The 26074-nt window shown below is 36.0% G+C and overlaps 1 protein-coding gene across 2 annotated transcripts; it reads left to right on the top strand.

The window, feature by feature from the left end:
• Window positions 1-25166, top strand: Or10a (Odorant receptor 10a). 2 transcript variants are annotated; one of them, XM_073988828.1, is made up of 6 exons: window positions 1-104; window positions 18106-19225; window positions 24062-24434; window positions 24495-24593; window positions 24665-24817; window positions 24916-25166. In XM_073988828.1, exons 2-6 carry the CDS (start codon window positions 18687-18689, stop codon window positions 24964-24966), a joined length of 1215 nt encoding a protein of 404 aa, XP_073844929.1. In that variant the 5' UTR covers window positions 1-104; window positions 18106-18686; the 3' UTR covers window positions 24967-25166. The 2 variants fall into 2 exon arrangements, with proteins under 2 accessions (XP_073844929.1, XP_073844930.1); XM_073988829.1 differs by lacking the exon at window positions 1-104 and adding an exon at window positions 8970-9302.
• Window positions 25167-26074: the final 908 nt, after the last annotated feature.

Raw genomic sequence — 26074 nt, forward strand, 5'->3', positions numbered from 1 at the left:
ATGATTATATTTGCGACATGACTTCGTATAGTTTTGATGATTTAACGTTGAGATTCAGAGACTTTATTTGTGTGGAACAGCTGAATAGGAATATCGGAAAAGAGGTAAGTGTTTCTCTATTTAATGACAATCGAAGCTCACTTTAGAAAATGTTATCTCGGTTAAAACTTTCTATGCAAAAATTCATATCCGATCAACTTTCCCTAATTAATAGAAAAAATCTCTAAAAAAGTAGTCTCAGACCAGATTTTCTCTTGAAAAGTCATCTCCGAGGAACTTTTCTACGAAAAAGAGACCTTCGATAACTTTACTTTGCGGAAAGTCGACACTGATGAACTTGTCTTTACGAAACATCATATTCAATGAACTTTTTAATAGGAAAAGTCATCTGCGAAAGGTAGGATGCCTCTAAGAAAAATCAATTACGACGAGCTTTTTACCGATTACCTTTTCTATGAGAAAAGTCACCACCAATAACCTTTATATGGGAAAAGTTATCCCGTTTAACTTACTATAGGAAAAGACATATTTGATTTTTTTTCTCCCATGAACTTTTCTATAGGAAAAGACATATCCGATGAACTTTTCTATTGGAAAAGTCTAAAGTAACTTTTCTATTGGAAAGCTCATCTCCGATGAACTTTTCTATTGGAAAAGTCATCTCCGATGAAATTTTCTATAAAAAAGTCATCTCCCATGAACTTTTCTATAAGAAAAGTCATCTCCGATGAACTTTTCTATAAGAAAAGTCAGATCCGATGAACTTTTCTATAAGAAAAGTCATCTCCGATGAACTTTTCTATAAGAAAATCATCTCCGATGAACTTTTCTATAAGAAAAGTCATCGTCCGATGAACTTTTCTACAAGAAAAGTCATCTCCGATGAACTTTTCTATAAGAAAAGTCATCTCCGATGAACTTTTCTATAAGAAAAGTCATCTCCGATGAACTTTTCTATAAGAAAAGTCATCTCCGATGAACTTTTCTATAAGAAAAGTCATCTCCGATGAACTTTTCTATAAGAAAAGTCATCTCCGATGAACTTTTCTATAAGAAAAGTCATCTCCGATGAACTTTTCTATAAGAAAAGTCATCTCCGATGAACTTTTCTATAGGAAAAGTCATCTCCGACGAACTTTTCTATAGGAAAAGTCATCTCCGACGAACTTTTCTATAGGAAAAGTCATCTCCGACGAACTTTTCTATAGGAAAAGTCATCTCCGACGAACTTTGCTATAGGAAAAGTCATCTCCGATGAACTTTTCTATAGGAAAAGTCATCTCCGATGAACTTTTCTATAGGAAAAGTCATCTCCGATGAACTTTTCTATAAGAAAAATCATCTCCGATGAACTTTTCTATACGAAAAGTCATCTCCGATGAACTCTTCTATAAGAATAGTCATCTCCGATGAACTTTTCTATAAGAAAAATCATCTCCGATGAACTCTTCTATAAGAATAGTCATCTCCGATGAACTTTTCTATAAAAAAAGTCATCTCCGATGAACATTTCTATAAGAAAAGTCATCTCCGATGAACATTTCTATAAGAAAAGTCATCTCCGATGAACTTTTTTATAGGAAAAATCATCTCCGATGAACTTTTCTATAAGAAAACTCATCTCCGATGAACTTTTCTATAAGAAAACTCATCTCTGATGAACTTTTCTATAGGAAAAGTCATCGTCCGATGAACTTTTCTATAGGAAAAAGTCATTTTCGATGAAATTTTCTATAAGAAAAGTCATCTACAATGAACATTTCTGTAAGAAAAGTCATCTCCGATGAACTTTTCTATAAGAAAAGTCATCTCCGATGAACTTTTCTATAAGAAAAGTCATCTCCGATGAACTGTTCTATAAGAAAAGTCATCTCCGATGAACTGTTCTATAAGAAAAGTCATTTCCGATGAACTTTTCTATAAGAAAAGTCATCTCCGATGAACACTTCTGTAAGAAAAGTCATCTCCGATGAAATTTTCTATAGAAATTTTCTTATAGAAAAGAAAAGTCATCTCCGATGAACTTTTCTATAAGAAAAGTCATCTCCTATGAACTGTTCTATAAGAAAAGTCATCTCCGATGAACTGTTCTATAAGAAAAGTCATCTCCGATGAACTGTTCTATAAGAAAAGTCATTTCCGATGAACTTTTCTATAAGAAAAGTCATCTCCGATGAACACTTCTGTAAGAAAAGTCATCTCCGATGAAATTTTCTATAGAAATTTTCTTATAGAAAAGAAAAGTCATCTCCGATGAACTTTTCTATAAGAAAAGTCATCTCCTATGAACTGTTCTATAAGAAAAGTCATCTCCGATGAACTGTTCTATAAGAAAAGTCATCTCCGATGAACTGTTCTATAAGAAAAGTCATCTCCGATGAACTGTTCTATAAGAAAAGTCATCTCCGATGAGCTTTTCTATAAGAAAAGTCATCTCCGATGTGCTTTTCTATAAGAAAAGTCATCTCCGATGAGCTTTTCTATAAGAAAAGTCATCGTCCGATGAACTTTTCTAAAAGAAAAGTCATCTCCGATGAACTTTTCTATAAGAAAAGTCATCTTCGATCAACTTTTCTATAAGAAAAGTCATCTCCGATGAACTTTTCTATAAGAAAAGTCATCGTCTGATGAACTTTTCTATAAGAAAAGTCATGAATTTTCTATAAGAAAAGTCATGTCCGATGAACTTTTCTATAAGAAAAGTCATCTCCGATAAACTTTTTTATAAGAAAAGTCATCTCCGATGAATTTTTCTATAAGAAAAGTCATCTCCGATGAACTTTTCTATAAGAAAAGTCATCTCCGATGAACTTTTCTATAAGAAAAGTCATCTCCGATGAACTTTTCTATAAGAAAAGTCATCTCCGATGAACTTTTCTATAAGAAAAGTCATCTCCGATGAACTTTTCTATAAGAAAAGTCATCTCCGATGAACTTTTCTATAAGAAAAGTCATCTCCGATGAACATTTCTATAAGAAAAGTCATCTCCGATGAAGAAAATTCTTCTCTGATGAACTTTTCTATAATAAAAGTCATCTACGATGAACTTTTCTATAAGAAGAGTTATCAACGATGAACTTTTCTATAAGAAAAGTCATCTCCGATGAACTTCTCTGATGAACTTTTCTATAAGAAAAGTCATCTCCGATGAACTTTTCTATAAGAAAAGTCATCTCCGATGAACTTTTCTATAAGAAAAGTCATATTCGATGAACTTTTCTATAAGAAAAGTCATCTCCGATGAACTTTTCTATAAGAAAAGTAATCTCCGATGAACTTTTCTATAAGAAAAGTCATCTCCGATGAACTTTTCTATAAGAAAAGTCATCTCCGATGAACTTTTCTATAAGAAAAGTCATCTCCGATGAACTTTTCTATAAGAAAAGTCATCTCCGATGAACTTTTCTATAAGAAAAGTCATCAACGAAAAACTTTTCTATAAGAAAAGTCATCTCCGATGAACTTTTCTGTGAGAAAAGTCATCTCCGATGAACTTTTCTATAGGAAAAGTCATCTCCGATGAACTCTTTTATAGGAAATGTCATCTCCGATGAACTTTTCTATGGGAGAAGTCATATCCGATGAACTTTTCTATAAGAAAAGTCATCTCCGATGAACTTTTCTATAAGAAAAGTCATCTCCGATGAACTTTTCTATAAGAAAAGTCATCTCCGATGAACTGTTCTATAAGAAAAGTCATCTCCGATGAACTGTTCTATAAGAAAAGTCATCTCCGATGAACTTTTCTATAAGAAAAGTCATCTCCGATGAACTTTTCTATAAGAAAAGTCATCTCCGATGAACTTTTCTATAAGAAAAGTCATCTCCGATGAACTTTTCTATAAGAAAAGTCATCTCCGATGATCTTTTCTATAAGAAAAGTCATCTCCGATGATCTTTTCTATAAGAAAAGTCATCTCCGATGAACTTTTCTATAAGAAAAGTCATCTCCGATGAACTGTTCTATAAGAAAAGTCATTTCCGATGAACTTTTCTATAAGAAAAGTCATCTCCGATGATCTTTTCTATAAGAAAAGTCATCTCCGATGAACTGTTCTATAAGAAAAGTCATCTCCGATGAACTTTTCTATAAGAAAAGTCATCTCCGATGAACTTTTCTATAAGAAAAGTCATCTCCGATGATCTTTTCTATAAGAAAAGTCATCTCCGATGAACTTTTCTATAAGAAAAGTCATCTCCGATGAACTGTTCTATAAGAAAAGTCATCTCCGATGAACTGTTCTATAAGAAAAGTCATTTCCGATGAACTTTTCTATAAGAAAAGTCATCTCCGATGAACTTTTCTATAAGAAAAGTCATCTCCGATGAACTGTTCTATAAGAAAAGTCATCTCCGATGAACTGTTCTATAAGAAAAGTCATCTCCGATGAACTTTTCTATAAGAAAAGTCATCTCCGATGAACTTTTCTATACGAGAAGTCATTTCCGATGAACTTTTCTATACGAGAAGTCATTTCCGATGAACTTTTCTATACGAAAAGTCATCTCCGATGAACTTTTCTATACGAGAAGTCATTTCCGATGAACTTTTCTATACGAAAAGTCATCTCCGATGAACTTTTCTATACGAAAAGTCATCTCCGATGAACTTTTCTATACGAAAAGTCATCTCCGATGAACTTTTTTATACGAAAAGTCATCTCCGATGAACTTTTTCATACGAAAAGTCATCTCCGATGAACTTTTCTATACGAGAAGTCATTTCCGATGAACCTTTCTATACGAAAAGTCATCTCCGATGAACTTTTTCATACGAAAAGTCATCTCCGATGAACTTTTTCATACGAAAAGTCATCTCCGATTAACTTTTCTATACGAAAAGTCATCTCCGATGAACTTTTCTATACGAGAAGTCATTTCCGATGAACTTTTCTATACGAGAAATCATTTCCGATGAACTTTTCTGTACGAAAAGTCATCTCCGATGAACTTTTCTATACGAGAAATCATTTCCGATGAACTTTTCTGTACGAGAAGTCATCTCCGATGAACTTTTCTATACGAAAAGTCATCTCCGATGAACTTTTCTATACGAAAAGTCATCTCCGATGAACTTTTTTATAAGAAAAGTCATCTCCGATGAACTTTTCTATAAGAAAAGTCATTTCCGATGAATTATTCTAAAAGGAAAGTCATCTGCGATGAACTTTTCTATAAGAAATGTCATCTCCGATCAACTTTTCTATAAGAAAAGTCATCTCCGATGAACTTTTCTATACGAGAAGTCATTTCCGATGAACTTTTCTATACGAGAAGTCATTTCCGATGAACTTTTCTATACGAAAAGTCATCTCCGATGAACTTTTCTATAAGAAAAGTCATCTCCGATGAACTTTTCTATAAGAAAAGTCATCTCCGATGAACTTTTCTATAAGAAAAGTCATCTACGAAAAACTTTTCTATAAGAAAAGTCATCTCCGATGAACTTTTCTGTGAGAAAAGTCATCTCCGATGACCTTTTCTATAGGAAAAGTCATCTCCGATGAACTCTTCTATAGGAAATGTCATCTCCGATGATCTTTTCTATGGGAGAAGTCATATCCGATGAACTTTTCTATAAGAAAAGTCATCTCCGATGAACTTTTCTATAAGAAAAGTCATCTCCGATGAACTTTTCTATAAGAAAAGTCATCTCCGATGAACTGTTCTATAAGAAAAGTCATCTCCGATGAACTTTTCTATAAGAAAAGTCATCTCCGATGATCTTTTCTATAAGAAAAGTCATCTCCGATGAACTTTTCTATAAGAAAAGTCATCTCCGATGAACTGTTCTATAAGAAAAGCCATCTCCGATGAACTGTTCTATAAGAAAAGTCATCTCCGATGAACTGTTCTATAAGAAAAGTCATTTCCGATGAACTTTTCTATAAGAAAAGTCATCTCCGATGAACACTTCTGTAAGAAAAGTCATCTCCGATGAAATTTTCTATAGAAATTTTCTTATAGAAAAGAAAAGTCATCTCCGATGAACTTTTCTATAAGAAAAGTCATCTCCGATGAACTTTTCTATAAGAAAAGTCATCTCCGATGAACTTTTCTATAAGAAAAGTCATCTCCGATGAACTTTTCTATACGAGAAGTCATTTCCGATGAACTTTTCTATACGAGAAGTCATTTCCGATGAACTTTTCTATACGAAAAGTCATCTCCGATGAACTTTTCTATACGAGAAGTCATTTCCGATGAACTTTTCTATACGAAAAGTCATCTCCGATGAACTTTTCTATACGAAAAGTCATCTCCGATGAACTTTTCTATACGAAAAGTCATCTCCGATGAACTTTTCTATACGAAAAGTCATCTCCGATGAACTTTTTTATACGAAAAGTCATCTCCGATGAACTTTTTCATACGAAAAGTCATCTCCGATGAACTTTTCTATACGAGAAGTGATTTCCGATGAACCTTTCTATACGAAAAGTCATCTCCGATGAACTTTTTCATACGAAAAGTCATCTCCGATGAACTTTTTCATACGAAAAGTCATCTCCGATTAACTTTTCTATAAGAAATGTCATCTCCGATCAACTTTTCTATAAGAAAAGCCATATCCGATGAACTTTTCTATACGAGAAATCATTTCCGATGAACTTTTCTGTACGAAAAGTCATCTCCGATGAACTTTTCTATACGAGAAGTCATTTCCGATGAACTTTTCTATAAGAAAAGTCATCTCCGATGAACTTTTCTATAAGAAAAGTCATCTCCGATGAACTTTTCTATAAGAAAAGTCATCTCCGATGAACTTTTCTAGAAGAAAAGTCATCTACGAAAAACTTTTCTAGAAGAAAAGTCATCTACGAAAAACTTTTCTATAAGAAAAGTCATCTCCGATGAACTTTTCTGTGAGAAAAGTCATCTCCGATGAACTTTTCTATAGGAAAAGTCATCTCCGATGAACTCTTCTATAGGAAATGTCATCTCCGATGAACTTTTCTATGGGAGAATTAATCTCTGAGAAAAGGTCATAGGATATGACTTCTCCCATAGAAAAGTTCATCGGAGATGACTTTTTGTATAGAAAAAGTAATCGGAGATGACTTTTCTATGGAAAAAATCATCTCCGAAGGTCTTTTTATTGGGAAAAGTCATCTCCAATGCCCTTTTCTTTAGGATAGGTCATCTCCAATTAACATCCCTGTTGAAAAGGTTATCTCTTATGACATTTTCTATCGGAAAAGTCATTTCCGATTAGCTATTCTATAGGAAAAGTCATCTCCTATGGTCTTCTCTATGGATAAACGTCATTTCCGATGACCTCTTCCATGGGAAAAATTTATCTTCGATGACCTTTTCTATGGGAAAAATCATCTCCGAAGACCTTTTTTATGGGTAAAGTCGTCTCCGCAGACCTTTTTATGGGAAAAATCATCTCCGAAGACCTTTTTTATGGGTAAAGTCGTCTCCGCAGACCTTTTTATGGGAAAAATCATCTCCGATGACCTTTTCTATGTGAGAAGTCATCTCCGATGACCTTTTCTATGGGAGAAGTCATCTCCTATGACCTTTTTATGGGACAAGTCATCTCCGATGACCTTTTCTGTGGGAAAGGTCATCTCCGATGACCTTTGGAAAAAGTAGTATTCGATGAAAATAAAGAAAGAAAAATAAAACTCCTATGACCTTTTCTATGAGAAAAGTCATCTTCAATGAACTTCCTTATGGAAAATGTTATCTCTGATGACCTTTTCTATAGAAAAAATTAATTTCCGATTACCTCTTCTATGGGAAAAATCATCTCTATAAAAAAAGTTATCTTCGAAGAACTTTTTTATTGGGAAAAGTTATATCCGATGAACTTTTCTGTGCAGAAAACTCATCTTCGATGAACTTTTCTATGGGGAAAAATCATATGCCATGAACTTTTCTATACCAAAAGTCATCTTCGGTGACTTTTTCTACGGGAAAAGTCATCTCCTATGAACTTTCCATAGGAAAAGTCAGTTTCGATGAACTTTTCTATAGAAATGGTCATATACGATGACCATTTCTATGTCAAAAGTCATCTCCGATTATCTTTTCTATAAGGAACGTCAACGTCGATGAGCTCTTAATTTCCGCTGAACTTTTCTACATGTATGTGTACACATACATACAATGTGTACTTATGCATTAATGTATGACATACATACATATGTTAGTCAATAGATTTCCATAAAGATACCGATTAGTTCATGTGCGAGTGTCACGTCCAAAAATATTTAGTTATAATTGAATGGTTAAAGAAGTCAATTCCGTTAACGGAAAGCCTATTAACGAATAAATGAGAAGACGTTTAATAAAAATTCTTAAAAATTATAGACAGTATCCGCAGTATCTCTTAATAGTTATGGGTGCAACATCGTATTGGTGGGACAAGGAAAAGAGCATATACCGGAGAAATATCATGTCCTGCACTGTGACTCTTGCCGTTAACATAATCGGTTTCTTTTGTTTGCTGCAATTTCTTATCGACTACTCGCATGTCTATGTGAATGCAGAAAAGCGTCATCGGTTAATTGTGGTCATGTCATCCTTTAAATACGTTCAGGGAGTTCTAGTTGTGAATACGGCTATCCACATATGGCGTATGGATAAAACCTATACTGGGCTTAAATGGCGAATGCAACAATTGGAAGAGGAAGGGCGAAAACATTTCTCAAAGTGTCAAGAAATTGAAAGAAAATATCAAAAATTGTTGTATTTGAAATATTTCATTATGACCTGCCTCTATGTGTCGCTGCTAATTACCAGCTATACCCAATTTCCCCAGGGACTAGATGTGTGGATAGCGTCGAAGATAGTGTTGCTCACAAATGTTCAATACCTGACATACATTATACTGTTTCAACATTTTCAAATTCTGCGGAAGGCATGTCGTCTATTCCATTACATCGATCGCCACACTTCGTTCACTGCCAAGGAAGTCATCACATTGTCAACGCCCTTTGCGGAAACATTGTTATGTTCCAAATTGTCTTGGCTTCGGGATTTCCATTCGAGAACAGCCTCTTGTTTGAGGAAATTACAAATTCTTCTAAAGTTCCAAGTTTGTATGTGTCGCTACAATGTCAATATCTACAACATTATTGCGGTCTATTACGCCTTTCTATTTTCGGAGTATATAAAAGATACCGTGGCTTTTCTCGGCTTAGTTATAACCACATTTTTCTTCAATCATTTGGATTTATATTTGAACAATAATATGACCGATATGACTTCGCAACACTTTGGAAGATTGAATATGAGCCTAAGACTATTCGATGGGCAGAGGATAACCATAGCACAACTTGACAGAGAGGTAAGTGAACAGCAAATCATTTTAATTTTTCATAGAAAAGGCCATCGGAGATGACTTTTTCCCATAGAAAAAGTCATCGAGAAGACCTCTCTGAAGCAAAGGTAATCGGAGATGACTTTTCCCTTAGAAATGGCCATCGGAGATAACGTTTCAAATAAAAAAGGTCGTCGGAATTACACGGAGGTAATAATTCCTATAGAGAAGGTAATCAGAGATTACTTTTCACAAAGAAAAGGTCGTCGGAGATAACTTTTCCCAAGAAAAGGCCAACAGAGATGACACTTCACATAGAAAAGGTCAACGGAGCTGATTTTCCCGTAGCAAAGGTCAATGGAGATAACTTTTGCCAAGAAAAGGTCAACGGAGATGACTTTTCCCATAGAAAAGGTCATCGGATATGACTTTTCCCACAGAAAAGGTCAACGGAGATGACTCTTCCCCATAAAAAAGGTCTTCGGAAATGATTTTTCCCATAGAAAAGGTCATCGGAGATGACTTTTCGTATAGAAAAGGTCATCGGAGATGACTTTTCGTATAGAAAAGGTCATCGGAGATGACTTTTCGTATAGAAAAGGTCATCGGAGATGACTTTTCGTATAGAAAAGGTCATCGGAGATGACTTTTCGTATAGAAAAGGTCATCGGAGATGACTTTTCGTATAGAAAAGGTCATCGGAGATGACTTTTCTTATAGAAAAGGTCAACGGAGAAGACATTTCTCATAGGAAAGGTCATCTCGGATATGACTTTTCCCAAGCATCGGACGATGACTTTTCCTATAGAAAAGTTCATCGGACGATGACTTTTCCTATAGAAAAGTTCATCGGACGATGACTTTTCCTATAGAAAAGTTCATCGGACGATGACTTTTCCTATAGAAAAGTTCATCGGACGATGACTTTTCCTATAGAAAAGTTCATCGGACGATGACTTTTCCTATAGAAAAGTTCTTCGGACGATGACTTTTCCTATAGAAAAGTTCATCGGACGATGACTTTTCCTATAGAAAAGTTCTTCGGACGATGACTTTTCCTATAGAAAAGTTCATCGGACGATGACTTTTCCTATAGAAAAGTTCATCGGACGATGACTTTTCCTATAGAAAAGTTCATCGGACGATGACTTTTCCTATAGAAAAGTTCATCGGACGATGACTTTTCCTATAGAAAAGTTCATCGGACGATGACTTTTCCTATAGAAAAGTTCATCGGACGATGACTTTTCCTATAGAAAAGTTCATCGGACGATGACTTTTCCTATAGAAAAGTTCATCGGACGATGACTTTTCCTATAGAAAAGTTCATCGGACGATGACTTTTCCTATAGAAAAGTTCATCGGACGATGACTTTTCCTATAGAAAAGTTCATCGGACGATGACTTTTCCTATAGAAAAGTTCATCGGACGATGACTTTTCCTATAGAAAAGTTCATCGGACGATGACTTTTCCTATAGAAAAGTTCATCGGACGATGACTTTTCCTATAGAAAAGTTCATCGGACGATGACTTTTCCTATAGAAAAGTTCATCGGACGATGACTTTTCCTATAGAAAAGTTCATCGGACGATGACTTTTCCTATAGAAAAGTTCATCGGACGATGACTTTTCCTATAGAAAAGTTCATCGGACGATGACTTTTCCTATAGAAAAAAATTCATCAGAGATTACTTTTCCTATAGAAATGTTCATCGGAGGTTAATTTTCCTATAGAAAAAAATTCATCAGAGATTACTTTTCCTATAGAAATGTTCATCGGAGGTTAATTTTCCTATATAAAAGTGCACCGGAGATGATTTTTCCTATAGAAATTTCACCGGAGATGACTTTTCTTATAGAAAAGTTCATCGGAGATGACTTTTCCTACAGAAAAGTTCATCGGAGATTACTTTTCCTATAGAAATTTCATCGGAGGTTAATTTTCCTATCTAAAAGTTCACCGGAGATGACTTTTCCTATAGAAAAGTTCATCGGAGATGACTTTTCCTGTAGAAAAGTTCATCGGAGATGACTTTTCCTATAAAAAAGTTCATCGGACGATGACTTTTCCTATAGAAAAGTTCATCAGAGATTAGTTTTCCTATAGAAGTGTTCATCGGAGGTTAATTTTTCTATATAAAAGTTCACCGGAGATGATTTTTCCTATAGAAATTTCACCGGAGATGACTTTTCCTATAGAAAAGTTAGTCGGACGATGACTTTTCCTAAGAAAAGTTCATCGGACGATGACTTTTCCTATAGAAAAAAATTCATCAGAGATTACTTTTCCTATAGAAGTGTTCATGGGAGGTTAATTTTCCTATATAAAAAAAAATCATCTCCGGTGATGATTTTTCCTATAGAAATTTCACCGGAGATTACTTTTCCTATAGAAAAGTTAATCGGACGATGACTTTTCCTAAGAAAAGTTCATCGGACCATGACTTTTCCTATAGAAAAGTTCATCGGACGATGAAATTTTTTAAATTTTCCTATAGAAAAGCTCAACGGACGATGACTTTTCTATAGGAAAAGTCATCTCCGATGAACTTTCTATAGGAAAAGTCATCTCCGATAAACTTTTCTATAGAAAAATTCATCGGACGATGGCTTTTCCTATAGAAAAATTCATTGGACGATGACTTTTCCTATAGAAAAGTTTATCGGAGATGACTTTTCCTATAGAAAGTTCATCGGAGATGACTTTTCCTATAGAAAAGTCATCGTGCGTTGAGCTTTTCTATAGGAAAATTTAAAAAATTTCATCGGACGATAATGTTTTTGGATATCTGTTATGAAACATCCCTTTCCTTAGTTAGACTATGTAGGGTGTTTTTGAACGCTTTTATATTTACACATGTCAAAGCTATTTGTCATCTATTGATGTGTAAACACGTATTGAAGATAAAGGCCATTCCTAGTTATTTTAGTGAATTGTCCTGAATCAAATTAGAAGTTATTGTTTGGAGTGAGAAGAAGGGAAATGTTGTGCGATAAGATAAAAAATTCCGTAAAAAATGCGAGTGGAAAATTTCAATATTTTTTACAATATTGGTTCATTGTGCAAGGTCTAACGGCATTTTGGTATGACCAGATCCATGAAAGATTTCAACGAAATACCTTATCGCGAGTAACCGTGTTCGGGGCTCACAGTATGGGACTGGTGATGTTGCTTTATGTTTTATACGATTATTTGGAATTATTTGAAAACATCAGAAATTTGAATCCTCTGCTGGTGATTATGTCCGGTTATAGATATATCCAAGGTATTATGGTCATGTACACCATAGGGCATATCTGGAGATATGATGGAGAGTTTTGTAAATTAATGCAAAGAATAATCCATTTGGAAAAAGAGTGCTGGAACTGGAAATTTGATGGTTTTAAAAGTACGGAAGTAAAGTGCAAACTCCATTGGCTTGTTTATTTGAAATTTTCCATACTCACTTACCTGTATGCGGCCACTATGGTCATGAGCTATGGCTCCTTTTCGTGTCAATGTAGTTTGTTGTGGTTCATTCCCTTTATGGTGTGCTTGGCCAATGTTCAAATCCTACCATATTTGGTATTGTATCAATATTTCCATGTGATGTGGAAAATATGCCGTTGTTTTTATCACATTGACGTGACCATCGTGTGTATGGCCCATAAATCCGGCCGGCCTAGTGAGACGATGCCGGGATTACATATCAAACTTTACGAGTTACTTCAAATGCACTCAAAGCTATGCCGGTTGCTAATAGAGGTACACCGAATCTTTAAATGGGAAATGATCGTCTGCCGTTCCAATATAATGATCAACAATGTAATATCGGTATATACGGCCTTTCTTTACCATGAGTATATAAAGCTGGGTACAACAGCTCTATTGGCTACTGTTGCAGTTACATATCTTTTCAATACTTTGGATTTATTTATCAACGATTATTTATGTGATATGACGACTTCGTATAGTTTTGAGGATTTAACCCTCAGTTTAATGGAGTTTAATTTTGCTGGAAGTATTAACGGGAATTTAGAAAAAGTGGTGAGTTTCTGTATATTGAATTTAATGAAGTGAAATAAACTTGAAATATGTCGTAGGAGATGATTTTTCCTATAGACAAGTTCATCGGAGATGAACTTTCCTTTATAAAAGATCATCGGAGATGAGCTATCCTATAGAAAAGTATACCCTAAACTTTTCCTATAAAAAAGTTGATCGGTGATGATTTTTCCAATAGAAAAGTTATTCCGAGATGATTTTTCCCATAGAATAGTTCAACGGAGATGACTTTTCCTATAGATAATATCATCGGAGACGAGTTTTTCCATAGAAAAAGTCATCGGAGATGAGTTTTTCCATAGAAAAGGTCATCGGAGATGAGTTTTTCCATAGTAAAGGTCATCGGAGATGAGTTTTTCAATAGAAAAAGTCATCGGAGATGAGTTTTTCCATAGAAAAAGTCATCAGAGATGAGTTTTTCCATAGAAAAAGTCATCGGAGATGAGTTTTTCCATAGAAAAAGTCATCGGAGATGAGTTTTTCCATAGAAAAAGTCATCGGAGATGAGTTTTTCCATAGAAAAAGTCATCGGAGATGAGTTTTTCCATAGAAAAAGTCATCGGAGATGAGTTTTTCCATAGAAAAAGTCATCGGAGATGAGTTTTTCCATAGAAAAAGTCATCGGAGATGACTTTTCCTATAGAAAAGTTCATCGGAGATGACTTTTCCTATAGAAAAGTTCATCGGAGATGACTTTTCCTATAGAAAAGTTCATCGGAGATGACTTTTCCTATAGAAAAGTTCATCGGAGATGATTTTCCTATAGAAAAGTTCATCGGAGATGACTTTTCCTATAGAAAAGTTCATCGGAGATGACTTTTCCTATAGAAAAGTTCATCGGAGATGACTTTTCCTATAGAAAAGTTCATCGGAGATGACTTTTCCTATAGAAAAGTTCATCGGAGATGACTTTTCCTATAGAAAAGTTCATCGGAGATGACTTTTCCTATAGAAAAGTTCATCGGAGATGACTTTTCCTATAGAAAAGTTCATCGGAGATGACTTTTCCTATAGAAAAGTTCATCGGAGATGACTTTTCCTATAGAAAAGTTCATCGGAGATGACTTTTCCTATAGAAAAGTTCATCGGAGATGACTTTTCCTATAGAAAAGTTCATCGGAGATGACTTTTCCTATAGAAAAGTTCATCGGAGATGACTTTTCCTATAGAAAAGATCATCGGAGATGACTTTTCCTATAGAAAAGATCATCGGAGATGACTTTTCCTATAGAAAAGTTCATCGGAGATGACTTTTCCTATAGAAAAGTTCATCGGAAATGACTTTTTCCATAGAAACGGCGATCGGAGATGACTTTTTCCAAAGAAAAGGTCATCGGAGTTGACTTTTTCCATAGAAAAGGTCATCGGAGAAGACGTTTCCCAAAGAAAAGGTCATCGGAGAAGACGTTTCCCATAGAAAAGTCCGATGACTTTTCCTATAGAAAAGTTCATCGGAGATGACTTTTGCTATAGAAAAGTTAATCGGAGATGACTTTTGCTATAGAAAAGTTAATCGGAGATGACTTTTGCTATAGAAAAGTTCATCGGAGATGACTTTTCCTATAGAAAAGTTCATCGGAGATGACTTTTCCTATAGAAAAGTTCATCGGAGATGACTTTTCCTATAGAAAAGTTCATCGGAGATGACTTTTCCTATAGAAAAGTTCATCGGAGATGACTTTTCCTATAGAAAAGTTCATCGGAGATGACTTTTCCTATAGAAAAGTTCATCGGAGATGACTTTTCCTATAGAAAAGTTCATCGGAGATGACTTTTCCTATAGAAAAGTTCATCGGAGATGACTTTTCCTATAGAAAAGTTCATCGGAGATGACTTTTCCTATAGAAAAGTTCATCGGAGATGACTTTTCCTATAGAAAAGTTCATCGGAGATGACTTTTTCCATAGAAAAGGTGATCGGAGATGACTTTTTCCATAGAAAAGGTGATCGGAGATGACTTTTTCCATAGAAAAGGTGATCGGAGTTGACTTTTTCCATAGAAAAGGTGATCGGAGATGACTTTTTCCATAGAAAAGGTGATCGGTGATGACTTTTTCCATAGAAAAGGTGATCGGTGATGACTTATTCCATAGAAAAGGTGCTCGGAGTTGACTTTTTCCATAGAAAAGGTCATCGGAGATGACTTTTTCCATAGAAAAGGTGATCGGAGATGACTTTTTCCATAGAAAAGGTCATCGGAGATGACTTTTTCCATAGAAAAGGTGATCGGAGATGACTTTTTCCATAGAAAAGGTAATCGGAGATGACTTTTTCCATAGAAAAGGTCATCGGAAAAAGTCATCTCCGATGACCTTTTCTATGGAAAAAGTCATCTCCGATCACCTTTTCTATGGAGATGACTGTTCCTATAAAAAAAATCATGGGAGACAACTTTTCCTAAAGAAAAGTTCAACGGAGCTGACTTTTTCCATAGAAAACTTTTCTTATACAGAAAAGTTCGTTGGACGATGACTTTTCTTATATATAGAAAAGTTCATCGGACGATGACTTTTCTTATATAGAGAAGTTCATGGGATATGATTTTTCCTTAAGAAAAGTTCACCTTTGATATCTTCTCTTACAGAAAATTTCATCGGAGATCACTTTTCCTAGAAAAAAGTTTATCGGTGATAAGTTTTCCTATTTAAACGTTCACCGGATATGACTTTTTCATCGAAAATTATTTTTGCTATTTGCTGTATAGAAAATATTCTGAACATCACGTATTTTTCAAAAGATGTCGTATATGTAATCGACTCTGCAGTACATGTACTCCAGTGTTGTTGACTTCACTCAAGACACCTTGAAGCTCACCTAGTCTACTCTAGATGTCATTGGTGGTAATATACTGTACGGTAGATGGCTCTGGAAGTCATATGATGTACCTTCTGTAAAGTTGATGTACTCTGTTGGTATTGATTTCTCAAGAGATGCCTTGAAGCTCCCCTAGTCTACTCTAAATGTCCTCTAATGGTAATCTACTGGATGGTAAATGGCTCCAGAAGTCATATGCTGTACAGAAGATCTTCTGAACATCATTTACTTTTCAGAAGAAGTCCTAGATGTAGTTTGTCTGCAATAGATGTACTCTGCTGTTATTGACTTCACTCAAGATGGCCTGAGGCTCACCTAGTCTACTCGAGATGATTCTGGTGGTAATATACTGTACGGTAGATGCCTCTGGAAGCCATTTGCTGTACAGAAAATCTTCTGAACATCATTAATTTTTCAGAAGATGTCGTATATGCAATCGACTCTGCAGTAGATGTACTCTGGTGTTGTTGACTTCACTCAAGACACCGTGAAGCTCACCTAGTCTACTCAATATGTCATTGGTGGTAATCTATTGTACGGTAGATGGCTCTAGAAGTCATATGCTGTATCTTCTGTACAGTTGATGTACTCTGGTGGTATTGACTTCTCACGAGATGCCCTGGAGCGCACCTAGCCAACTCTAGATGCCTCTAATGGTAATCTACTGGCCGGTAAATGGCTCCAGAAGTCATATCCTGTACAGAAGATCTTCTGAACATCATTTATCTTTCAGAAGAAGTTCTAGATATGGTTTGCCCTGCAATAGATATACTCTGATGTATATTTTTGCTATAGAAAAGTTAATCGGAGATGAATTTTCTTTCAGAAGAGTTTATCGGAGATGACAAAAGTTCAAACAATTTCTGTAAAATGGCGTGAACGATAACTCTCGAAGGGATCAATCGATTTGGTCCAATATTTGCACTTCTTATTATTCTTTCGAGATATAAGGACTATATTGGTCCACTCCTTCGGGTACCTCCCGAACAAAATTCCGATAAAGTGAAGTTTAAGAGATCCTCTCGGATCGTTTTGTTTTTTTTTCAGCAGGTTGTCCTAGCGGCTCCCATTACTCGCGCAGGGAGATTCTGATTGGTCCAATCTTTGCACATCGTATGATTTCATCTAGTCGTGCATCAGGTTAGAATATGGACTGTATTGGTCTCCACCTTCGGGTACCTACAACACAAAATTTGAGAAAAGTGTACTCCAACTTAATTGGGTAGTACGTAAGATAACCCTCGAAGGGAGAAACCGATATCGTTCAAACGAATTATGTCCGACTATTGGCTACATAGCACCCTTCTTTCGGGTACCTCCCACACAAAGTTTGGAAAGAGTGCAGTCTAAGGACTCGTCTGGTTGTTTTTAAATTTTTGGTAATATCATCTGTATGCGGCCCTAGTTAAGAACGTAATTTTTTTGGGTAAATCCATAATTCTTAAGAAATTAGTCCAAAAACTCAAAAACCCCTATTGATGTCAGAAGTTTTGTGTTTAATTCTTTTTTTTAGGTCCGAGGTTGAGGGTATATCTCAGTGTGCCCAGCTGACTGGTACTTTCATACCTGTTTTTCCATTAGAAAAGTTCATCGGAGATGAGTTACATGATGTTCCGTTTACAAAACGATTTTAGTGGTGGCACTTGAGTGGTACTGCAATGAACACTACTTGTGGACCAAGGTTCATTTTAGTGAATACAATGCATGAACCATCACTCTGCTCCCCGTATAAACCTATTTTTACAGTTTTAATGGAAATCCTTAAGACTTGTTTGTATTACGGATCGTTATTGCAGTTTTATGAAAAATTTAAATGAAAAATATTCAATTAAAAAAAAAAGTATTTCAAATTTTCATAGAACCAGAATTGAACTTTCATTCATTATTTTCATTATTTCAAAACGACCAAAACTATACATTTTTTTCATAAATTTATAAAATTATTATTTTGTTTTTCTTTTCATTTCAGTGCGAGGAATTTGCCATTTATATTTGTAATCGTAAGCTAAATTTACAACTTGCTGGCGCCTTGAATATGGATCGGAAATCTTGGTTTTCTATGATGTCCCGATTGGTTATGTATTCGTTAATTTTGATACAAAGTCACATGAATTTAGATCGATTGAAATAAAGTTATTGTTGTATATGATCATTCTTTCTTATAGAATAGGATATAGGTTCCATTTGCGAAACAGAGTGGGAGAAAATGCACGGAATCATAAGCTTATTTACACCCACCCACCAACCTAGAACTCTCCGTTATAAGACGACATCCACCCAACCTCATCTATCCGTCCATGTCACGTAATTGGACAACAAACAATTATTGCAAATTATTTGAAAAGAAAAAAACCAACAAAGTTTGGCAAAAGTTTTTCCGTAATTTTATATAATCGCTTAATAACATAACCTTAACTGTAATAGCCCACGGATAGACAATTATAAAATTGAGGAGCAAGTCAAAATGGGCGACTATAAAAGCCTAAACATTTCATTATTAGTCATTCGAGTTTTTTTAATCAAACTTACGGTTTAACTCTTTTTCGGAAAATGTTGTTGCGTTTCTTATCCCGTACAAACCCGCTGGAAGACTACTACTTTTATGTGCCGAAAATATGCCTGCAATTGATGGGATTTTGGCCGGGAGCATCAAGAACTCCGCGCATACGTTTTTGGGCCACATTTAATTTTGTCCTTCTGCTGGTGGGTGTTGTAACGGAATTACATGCTGGCTTTTCCTGCTTAAGTTATGATTTGGAAAAGGCATTGGATACCCTTTGTCCAGCCGGCACATCGGCGGTAACTGTATTGAAAATGATTTTGATTTCATATTATCATGCCGATTTACAATTGGTCTTGAAGAAAATGCATGAAATGCTTTACGCTTACGATGAGAAAGAAGCGAATCATAAGTTGGTGCATCATCGTATTATACGCAATTCTTCGGTAATGGCAGCACGAGTAAATTTTGCCCCTTTCCTAGCGGGATTTATAACGTGTACGGCATATAATTTAAAACCTTTGGTATTGGCATGGATATTTTGGTCGAAGGGCAAGGAGTTGGTGTGGTTGACACCGTTCAATATGACGTAAGTGGGGGGAACTTTTTTTCATTTACTTTTCAAAAACCCCGGGAGATTATCTGCCTACCCTAGATATCCTTGGTGGTAATCTATTGTACGGTAGATGGCTTAGGAAATCATATGCTATACAGAAAATTTTCTGAGCATCAATTACTTTTCAGAAGAAGTCCCAAATGTAGTTTGCTCTCCAATAGATATACTCTGGTGTTATTGATTTCACTCGAGATGGCCTGAAGCTCACCTAGTCTACTCTAGATGATTCTGGGGGTAATATACAGTACAATAGATGGCTTCGGAAGCCATGTGCTATACAGAAAATCTTCTGAATATCACTTATTTTTCAGAAGATGTATATGCTATCGACTCTGCAGTAAATGTTCTCTGGTGTTATTGAATTCACTCAAGACACCTTGAAGCTCATCTAGTCTACTCTAGATGCCTCTAATGGTAATCCAATGCGCGGTAGATGGCTCTGGAAGTCGTATGCTGTCCAGAAGATATTCTGAACATCATTTAATTTTGAGAATATTTCCTAGATGTAGATTACTCAGCAGTGTTATTGACTTCACTCAAGACACCTTGAAGCTCACCTTGTCTGCTCTAGTTTCCTTGGTGGTAATCTATTGAACGGTAGATGGCTCTGGAAGTCATATGCTGTCCAGAAGATCTTCTGAACATCATTTAATTTTGAGAATATTTCCTAGATGTAGATTACTCAGCAATAGATGTACTTAGGTGTTATTGACTTCACTAAAGACACCTTGAAGCTAACCTAGTCTTCTCTAGATGTCCTTGGTGGTAATCTATTGGACGGTAGATGGTTCTGGAAGTCGTATGTTGTACGGAAGATCATCTGAACATCAATTACTTTTCAGAAGATTTCCTAGATGTAGTATACTCAGCAATAGATTTACTCTGGTGTTATTGACTTCACTCAAGACACCTTAAAGCTAACCTAGTCTACTCTAGATGTCCTTGGTGGTAATCTACTATACGGTAGATGGCTCTGATAGTCATATGCTGTACAGAAGATCTATTGAACATCACTTACTTTTCAGAAGATGTCCTAGATGTAGTTTGTTCATCAATAGATGTACTCCGGTGTTATTGACTACACTCAAGACACCTTGAAGCTCACCTAGTCTACTATAAATGTCCTTTAATGGTAATCTACTGGATGGTAAATGGCTCCAGAAGTCACTTGCTGTACAGAAGATCATCTGAACATCATTTACTTTTCAGAAGATGTCCTAAATGTAGTTTACTCAGCAATAGATTTACTCTGGTGTTATTGATTTCAATCAAGACATCTTGAAGCTTACCTAGTCTACTCTAGATGTCATTGGTGGTAATATAATTTACGGTAGATGGCTCTGGATGTCATATGCTGTACAGAAAATCTTCTGAACATCATTTACTTTTCGGAAAGTGTCCTAGATGTAGTTTGTTAAGCAATAGACTCTGGTGTTTTTGACTGCACTCAGGCCACCTTGAAACTCATCTAGCCTACTCTAGATGTCCTTGGTGGTAATCTATTGGACGGTAAGTTGTTCCAGAAGTCATATCCTGTACAGAAGATCTTTTGAACATAAAGTCATCTGCTGTCCAGAAGATCTTCTGAACATCATTTACGTTTCGGAAGGTGTCCTAGGTGTAGTTTGTTAAGCAATAGATTTACTCTGGTGTTATTGACTGCACTCAAGACACCTTGAAGCTCACCTCGTCTACTCTAGATGTCCTTGGTGGTAATCTACTGGACGGTAGATGGTTCTGGAAGTCGTATGCTGTACAGAAGATCATCTGAACATCAATTACTTTTCAGAAGATGTCCTAGATGTAGTTTACTCAGCAATAGATTTACTCTGGTGTTATTAACTTCACTCAAGATGGTCTGAAGCTCACTTAGTCTACTCTAGATAATTCTAGTGGTAATATAATGTACGGTAGATGGCTCCGGAAGCCATTTGCTGTACATAAAACCTTTCAAAAGATGTCGTATATGTAATCGACTCTGCAGTACATGTACTCCGGTCTTGTTCACTTCACTCAAGACATCTTCAAGATCACCTAGTCTACTATAGATGTCATTGGTGGTAATCTACTGTACGGTAGATGGCTCTGGAAGTCATATGCTGTACCTTCTGTACATTTGATGTCTCTGGTGGTGCTAACTTCTCACGAGGTGCCCTGGAGCTCACCTAGCCAACTCTAGATGCCTCTAATGGTAATCTACTGGATGATAAATGGCTCCAGAAGTCATATGCTGTACAGAATATCTTCTGAACATCATTTACTTTCCAGAAGAAGTCCTAGATGTAGTATGCTCTACAATAGATATACTGTGATGTTATTGACTTCACTCAAGATGGCCTGAAGCTCACCTAGTCTACTCTAGATGATTCTGATGGTAATCTACTGTACGGTAGATGGCTCACCTAGTCTACTCTAGATGTCATTGGTGGTAATCTACTGTACGGTAGATGGCTCTGGAAGTCATATGCTGTATCTTCTGTACAGTTGATGTACTCTGGTGGTATTGATTTCTCACGAGATGCCCTGGAGCGCACCTAGCCAACTCTAGATGCCTCTAATGGTAATCTACTGGCCGGTAAATGGCTCCAGAAGTCATATGCTGTACAAAAGATCTTCTGAATATCATTTACTTTTCAGAAGAAGTTCTAGATGTAGTTTGCTCTGCAATAGATTTACTCTAATGTTCTTGACTTCACTCAAGATGGCCTGAAGCTCACTTAGTCTACTCTAGATAATTCTAGTGGTAATATACTGTACGGTACATGGCTCCGGAAGCCATTTGCTGTACAGAAAATCTTCTGAACATAACTTATTTTCCAGAAGATGTCGTATATGCAATCGACTCTGCAGTAGATGTACTCTGGTGCTTTTGACTTCACTCAAGACACCTTGAAGCTCACCTAGTCTACTCTAGATGTCATTGGTGGTAATCTACTGTACGGTAGATGACTCTGGAAGTCATATGCTGTTCCTTCTGTACAGATGATGTACTCTGGTGGTATTGATTTCTCACGAGATGCCCTGGAGTTCACCTAGCCTACTCTAGATGCCTCTAATGGTAATCTACTGGATGGTAAATGGCTCCAGAAGTCATATGCTGTACAGAATATCTTCTGAACATCATTTACTTTCCAGAAGAAGTCCTAGATATAGTTTGCTCTGCAATAGATATACTCTGATGTTATTGACTTCACTCAAGATGGTCTGAAGCTCACCTAGTCTACTCTAGATAATTCTGGTGGTAATATACTGTACGGTAGATGGCTCCGGAAGCAATTTGCTGTACAGAAAATCTTCTGAACTTCACTTATTTTTCAGAAGATGTCGTATATGTAATCGACTCTGCAGTAGATGTACTCTGGTGTTGTTGACTTCACTCAAGACACCTTGAAGCTCACCTAGTCTAGTCTAGATGCCAATGGTGGTATTCTACTGTACGGTAGATGGCTCTGGAAGTCATATGCTGTACCTTCTGTACAGTTGATGTACTCTGGTGGTACTGACTTCTCACGAGATGCCCTGAAGCTCACCTAGCCTACTCTAGATGCCTCTAATGGTAATCTACTGGACGGTAAATGGCTCCAGAAGTCATATGCTGTCCAGAAGATCTTCTGAACATAATTTACTTTCCAGAAGAAGTCCTAGATGTAGTATGCTCTACAATAGATATACTCTGATGTTATTGAGTTCACTCAAGATGGCCTGAAGCTCGCCTAGTCTACTCTAGATGATTCAGGTGATAATAAACCGTACGGTAGATGGCTCCAAAAGCTATTTGTTGTATAGAAAATCTTCTGAACATCATTAATTTTTCAGAAGGTGTCGTATATGTAATCGACTCTGCAATAGATGTACTCTGGTGTTGTTGACTTCTCACAAAGTGCTCTGAAGCTTACCTGGTCAACTGTAGATACCTCTAATGGTAGATGGCTCTGGAAGTCGTATGATGTACAGAAGATCTTCTGAACATCAATTATTTTTCAGAAGATGTCCTAGAAGTAGTCTTTTCAGCAATATATGTACTCTGATGTTATTGACTTGACTCACGAGATGCCCTGAAGCTTACCTGCTTAGTCTTCTCCAGATGTCTCTTGTGGTAATCTACTGTACGGTAGATGGCTCTGGATGACATAAGCTGTAGAGGAGAATTTCTGAACATGATTTACTTTTCAGAAAATGTTCTAGATTTAATGTAATCTGTAGTAGATGTAGGCTGATGTTATATAATTCACCCTAGATTCCTTGAAGCTAAGATCATGGACTCTACATGTACTTTGGAGTTATTGACTTCTCAAATTATGCCTGAAGCTAGCCTAAGCTACTCTAGATGTCTCCGATGGTAATCTATTGTACAGTATATGCCTCTGGAATTCGTTTAATGTGCAGAAGATCTTCTGAACATCATTTACTTTTTAGAAAATGTCCTAGCTGTAATTTATTCTACAGTAGATGAACTCCGGAGTTATTGACTTTTCACAAGATATCCTAAAGCTCACCTAGTCTACACCAGATGTCTCTATGGTAACATACAGTAAAGTATATGCCTCTGGAAGGCATTTGTTTTATAGAAAATTTTGTAAAAATATTTACATAATTTACACAAGATCCTCTGCGGGCCATCTATTTTACAAAAGAAGTCTTACATTTAAAATTAATTAAAATTAATTATATATTCTGTACCGAATAGCCTCTAGATGATTTGGTGAAGGTTTTAATAAATTATGTTGCCAAAAACTATCTTCTTTCACATTTCCATACAATACTTAATGGCAAATAATTTCTTCCCTTCTTTTATTCTCCCCTGTATAGCATGCCCAAATTTCTGCTCGAGGGTCCCCTATATCCATTGGCCTATATTTTTACCGCCTATACTGGTTATGTAACAATCTTTACTTTTGGCGGCTCGGATGCCTTATATTTTGAGTATTGCGCGCACATTGCAACTTTGCTGAAAATGTTACAAGCCGATGTCAAATTATTGTTTCGAAAATTTGAAGACAAATTAACTTTGAATACCGCAGAAGCCGCCTATGTTGAAGAGCAATTGATTTTAATTATAAAACGTCATAATATCATTATTGAAATGACTGATTTCTTTTGTAAGCGCTACAGTATCATCACATTGGCTCATTTTGTATCGGCCAGTATGGTAATTGGAGCAAGTATTTTTGAAATGTTAACGGTAAGTGTTGGAAAATTTCGAAGAGAATGAGAAAAATTGAGTTCTTTGATTATTTTTTAGTATAACGGTTTTGGTCGTTTCATTTATTTGGGTTATACTGTGGCAGCCCTCTCACAATTGGCTGTCTATTGCTATGGTGGAACCTTGGTGGCTGAGAATGTAAGAGAGACAGAAGTTTTCTTTTTGTTTTCATCATTATTCTTCTCACATTTTCCCTGTTCTTTTCTCAGAGTATTTATTTAGCCACGGTGATCTTCAAATGCAATTGGTACATTTGTAATCCGAGATTGCGTCGTATTGTTCTCATGATTATTATCCGATCTCAGAAATCCTTGAGTATGTCGGTACCGTTCTTTTCACCCTCAATGAGCACTTTTGCCTCGGTAAGTATTGATTTAAACTGTGTTCATCTTTGTTCATACAAAGGGAAAACAAACTAGCACGAAGCATTTTTCTCCCTTTTTTTCTACTCTCTTTTCAGATTTTACAAACTTCGGGATCGATAATAGCCTTGGCATCATCATTTCGTTGAAATGTTAGGGAGAATTTTCCTCAAAATAAATAATATAGTTTTGACCAATAACTTCACCATAACGGCACGAAAGTAGTTCGGAAAAGTAGTATTGTTATTTTAACACAGAAAAATTCTATGCACCTTGTTTACGTAGCAATCACGGTATTGTTGTAATAAATGTACCACCAAGTGTCTTGAGGTGAGCATTTTTATTTGTAGAGAAGAGAGAAATTAGATAAACAGGGATCTTTTTTCACTTACATAAATAAGAATAAAGGGAGAATTTTTCTCATAGCTCAGGAAAAATAATTGAAAAATTTACATATTTCTAAGGTCATATAGACCTATGTGGTAATCTACTCTACAGCAGATGTCTCTGGATGTCATTTTCGGTACTGAGACCCCCAGAAGAGGAGGAATTTCTAGAGACCTCAAAAGGCCACAAGGCGTGGATTTTCTAAAGAAATTTCTAGAGACATCAAAAGGCCACAAGGCGTGGATTTTCTAAAGAAATTTCTAGAGACATCAAAAGGCCACAAGGCGTGGATTTTCTAAAGAAATTTCTAGAGACATCAAAAGGCCACAAGGCGTGGATTTTCTAAAGAAATTTCTAGAGACATCAAAAGGCCACAAGGCGTGGATTTTCTAAAGAAATTTCTAGAGACATCAAAAGGCCACAAGGCGTGGATTTTCTAAAGAAATTTCTAGAGACATCAAAAGGCCACAAGGCGTGGATTTTCTAAAGAAATTTCTAGAGACATCAAAAGGCCACAAGGCGTGGATTTTCTAAAGAAATTTCTAGAGACATCAAAAGGCCACAAGGCGTGGATTTTCTAAAGAAATTTCTAGAGACATCAAAAGGCCACAAGGCGTGGATTTTCTAAAGAAATTTCTAGAGACCTCAAAAGGCCACAAGGCGTGGATTTTCTAATGAAATTTCTAGAGACCTCAAAAGGCCACAAGGCGTGGATTTTCTAATGAAATTTCTAGAGACCTCAAAAGGCCACAAGGCGTGGATTTTCTAATGAAATTTCTAGAGACCTCAAAAGGCCACAAGGCGTGGATTTTCTAGTGAAATTTCTAAAGACCTCAAAAGGCCACAAGGCGTGGATTTTCTAATGAAATT

Source organism: Musca autumnalis, unplaced genomic scaffold (genome assembly GCF_047663935.1).
Source record: "Musca autumnalis isolate F117 unplaced genomic scaffold, ASM4766393v1 scaffold_5, whole genome shotgun sequence".
In the NCBI taxonomy this organism is placed as follows: domain Eukaryota; kingdom Metazoa; phylum Arthropoda; class Insecta; order Diptera; family Muscidae; genus Musca; species Musca autumnalis.

Excerpts from the sequence above, each read along its gene's own strand:
- Or10a (XM_073988828.1), top strand. The coding sequence starts at position 18,687 with ATGTTGTTGCGTTTCTTATCCCGTACAAACCCGCTGGAAGACTACTAC. Across the intron at positions 19,226-24,061 it reads TTGACACCGTTCAATATGAC|CATGCCCAAATTTCTGCTCG; the intron begins GTAAGTGGGGGG and ends TCCCCTGTATAG. Across the intron at positions 24,818-24,915 it reads CAATGAGCACTTTTGCCTCG|ATTTTACAAACTTCGGGATC; the intron begins GTAAGTATTGAT and ends CTCTCTTTTCAG.